The sequence below is a fragment of the Neopelma chrysocephalum genome, unplaced genomic scaffold (assembly GCF_003984885.1).
Source record: "Neopelma chrysocephalum unplaced genomic scaffold, ASM398488v2 Primary Assembly neopelma1_158692, whole genome shotgun sequence".
Lineage (NCBI taxonomy): Eukaryota > Metazoa > Chordata > Aves > Passeriformes > Pipridae > Neopelma > Neopelma chrysocephalum.
In genome coordinates, this window is record NW_020934879.1 from 1,523 (window position 1) to 3,403 (window position 1,881).

At 59.8% G+C, this 1,881-nt stretch overlaps 1 protein-coding gene across 1 annotated transcript in view; it reads left to right on the forward strand.

Moving 5' to 3' along the window:
* LOC113962397 (nascent polypeptide-associated complex subunit alpha, muscle-specific form-like) overlaps positions 1-866 on the forward strand; it is a 2,378-nt gene extending 1,512 nt beyond the window's left edge. Inside the window, exons 6-7 of the mRNA XM_027673153.1 lie at positions 7-487; positions 779-866. Coding sequence (XP_027528954.1) covers positions 7-487; positions 779-822 — 525 coding nt within the window. The 3' untranslated portion in view covers positions 823-866. The remainder of the gene's footprint in view (positions 1-6; positions 488-778) is intronic.
* The last annotated feature ends 1,015 nt before the right edge of the window (positions 867-1,881 follow it).

The following is a 1,881-nucleotide window of genomic DNA, read 5'->3' on the forward strand; positions in this document are numbered from 1 at the left end:
CATCAGAGACATCCCGCAGCCGAAACCGCTCCCGCCGGCAACGTCGGTCGCAAAATCCACGCCTTCGGTCCAGAAGTCGCCGTGACAGGTCCCCTGTGCCAGCACCAAGTCCTGAGACCTGCACTCCCAGCCAGGAAGAATCGGGGACATCCCGCAGGCAAAATCGCTCCCGCCGCCAAAGTCGGACCTCAAATCCATCCTACCGGTCCAGAAGTCCCCGTGACAGGAACTGCACGCCAGCACCGAGTGCTGGGAGACGAAACTCAAGGGAGACAACAGCCAGGACCTCCCAAAGGCAAAACAACTCCCACCAGCAGCGTCGGACCTCAAATTCATCCAGCGGACCCAGAAGTCGCCGTGACGGGAGGCGTGATAGAGCCCCCAGTGCTGGGAGCCCCACTCACCGCTCAGACGGTGAGACAGGGACTCCCCACTGATTCTTCCATGTCAGACAGGGAGGAGGAGGCCCCCAAAGGGAGGGAGCCAGGTGAGAGCAAAGTGCCCCTCCCGCAGCCTGGCAGAGGGGCTGTTGGGGTGGCCAGCGTGGGGCTGGGAGAGGTGGCAGGGGGAGGCAGGAGCTGTCCAGCCATCCTGGGGCTGGGACCCTCTTTTCCAAAGCACTCGGGTGCCCCTTGGCCAGGTGCCAGGCTGGGACTGGCAGCAGGTGCCCAGGGTGGGTTTGGCAGAGCCTGTCTGCTCCAGGAGCACTGGCGATACTGCTCTGGCCTATCCTGCCCTGGGCCTGAGGTGGCCTTGACATTCCTGCTTCCCCTTCCAGCCTCCACAGATGACTTGGAGCTTTCTGGCCCCAGCATGGCCTGACTGTCAGGACTGGAGCCTTCTGATGGCTCCTGGGAACCCAAGACCCAGCACCAGCACCAGCATCCAGGTGCCATCCCCTGGATTTTCAGCACCAGAGACCAGCAACCACCATACCAACCAACAGGCAACTCGGAGCAGTCTCTGGAATCTCCCTCACAGGAGATGAGCAGCTCCAGCCCTGACAGTCAGGTAACATCAGGGTCATCCCAGAAAAGCTTCACAGAAACTGAGGACAGCAGCTGCTCCAGTGGTCGAGGACCTGACCGCTGGCAAAACCACTCCCACCGGAAACGTCAGACCCCAAATCCATCCGGACGGTCCAGAAGTCCCCATGACAGGAACTGTGCACCAGCACTGACTGCTGCGAGGCAAAATCCAAGGAAGACAGCAGCAAGGTCTTCCCAAAGGCAACACCATTCCCACCACCAGCCTCGGATCCCAAATTCATCCAGCGGATCCAGAAGTTGCTGTGACAGGAGTCATGTTAGAGCACCCAGTGCTGGGAGCTCCACTCACCAGTGGGATGGTGAGACAGAGACCCACCACTGACACGTCCCATGTCAGACAGGGAGGAGGAGGAGGCCCCCGAACGGAGGGAGCCAGGTGAGAGCAAAGTACCTTTCCCTCAGCCTGGCAGAGGGGCTGTCGGGGCGGGCAGCACAGGGTCCATGCCCATGGCCATTGTCTCTCTCCCCTCCAGCATTGCCTGCTGTGTCAGCCAGCAGAGGCTGACCTGGACACCTGCGGGGAAAAACTCCAGAGAAATGGATTCTGTGCCCACGACTTCTGCCTGGTGAGTTGCTTCATGGGCTCCCTCCATTTCTTGACAGGCAGTCCCTGCCACTCTCTCCTCATCAGTGAGTGTCATTTTTCCTGCAGTTTTTTGCCAGCCACCTTCCTCAGCACAATGATTATCAAGGAGGACTCTTTGGCTTTCTCCCAAGGGATATCCAAGATGTATCTCCTGGGCAGCAGAGCAGGTGAGAGCCTGACAAGAGTAGGGAGATTTGGGCCAGGCAAGAAAGCCCAGCCCTTCCAACCAGCTGTGGGACAAGGAGG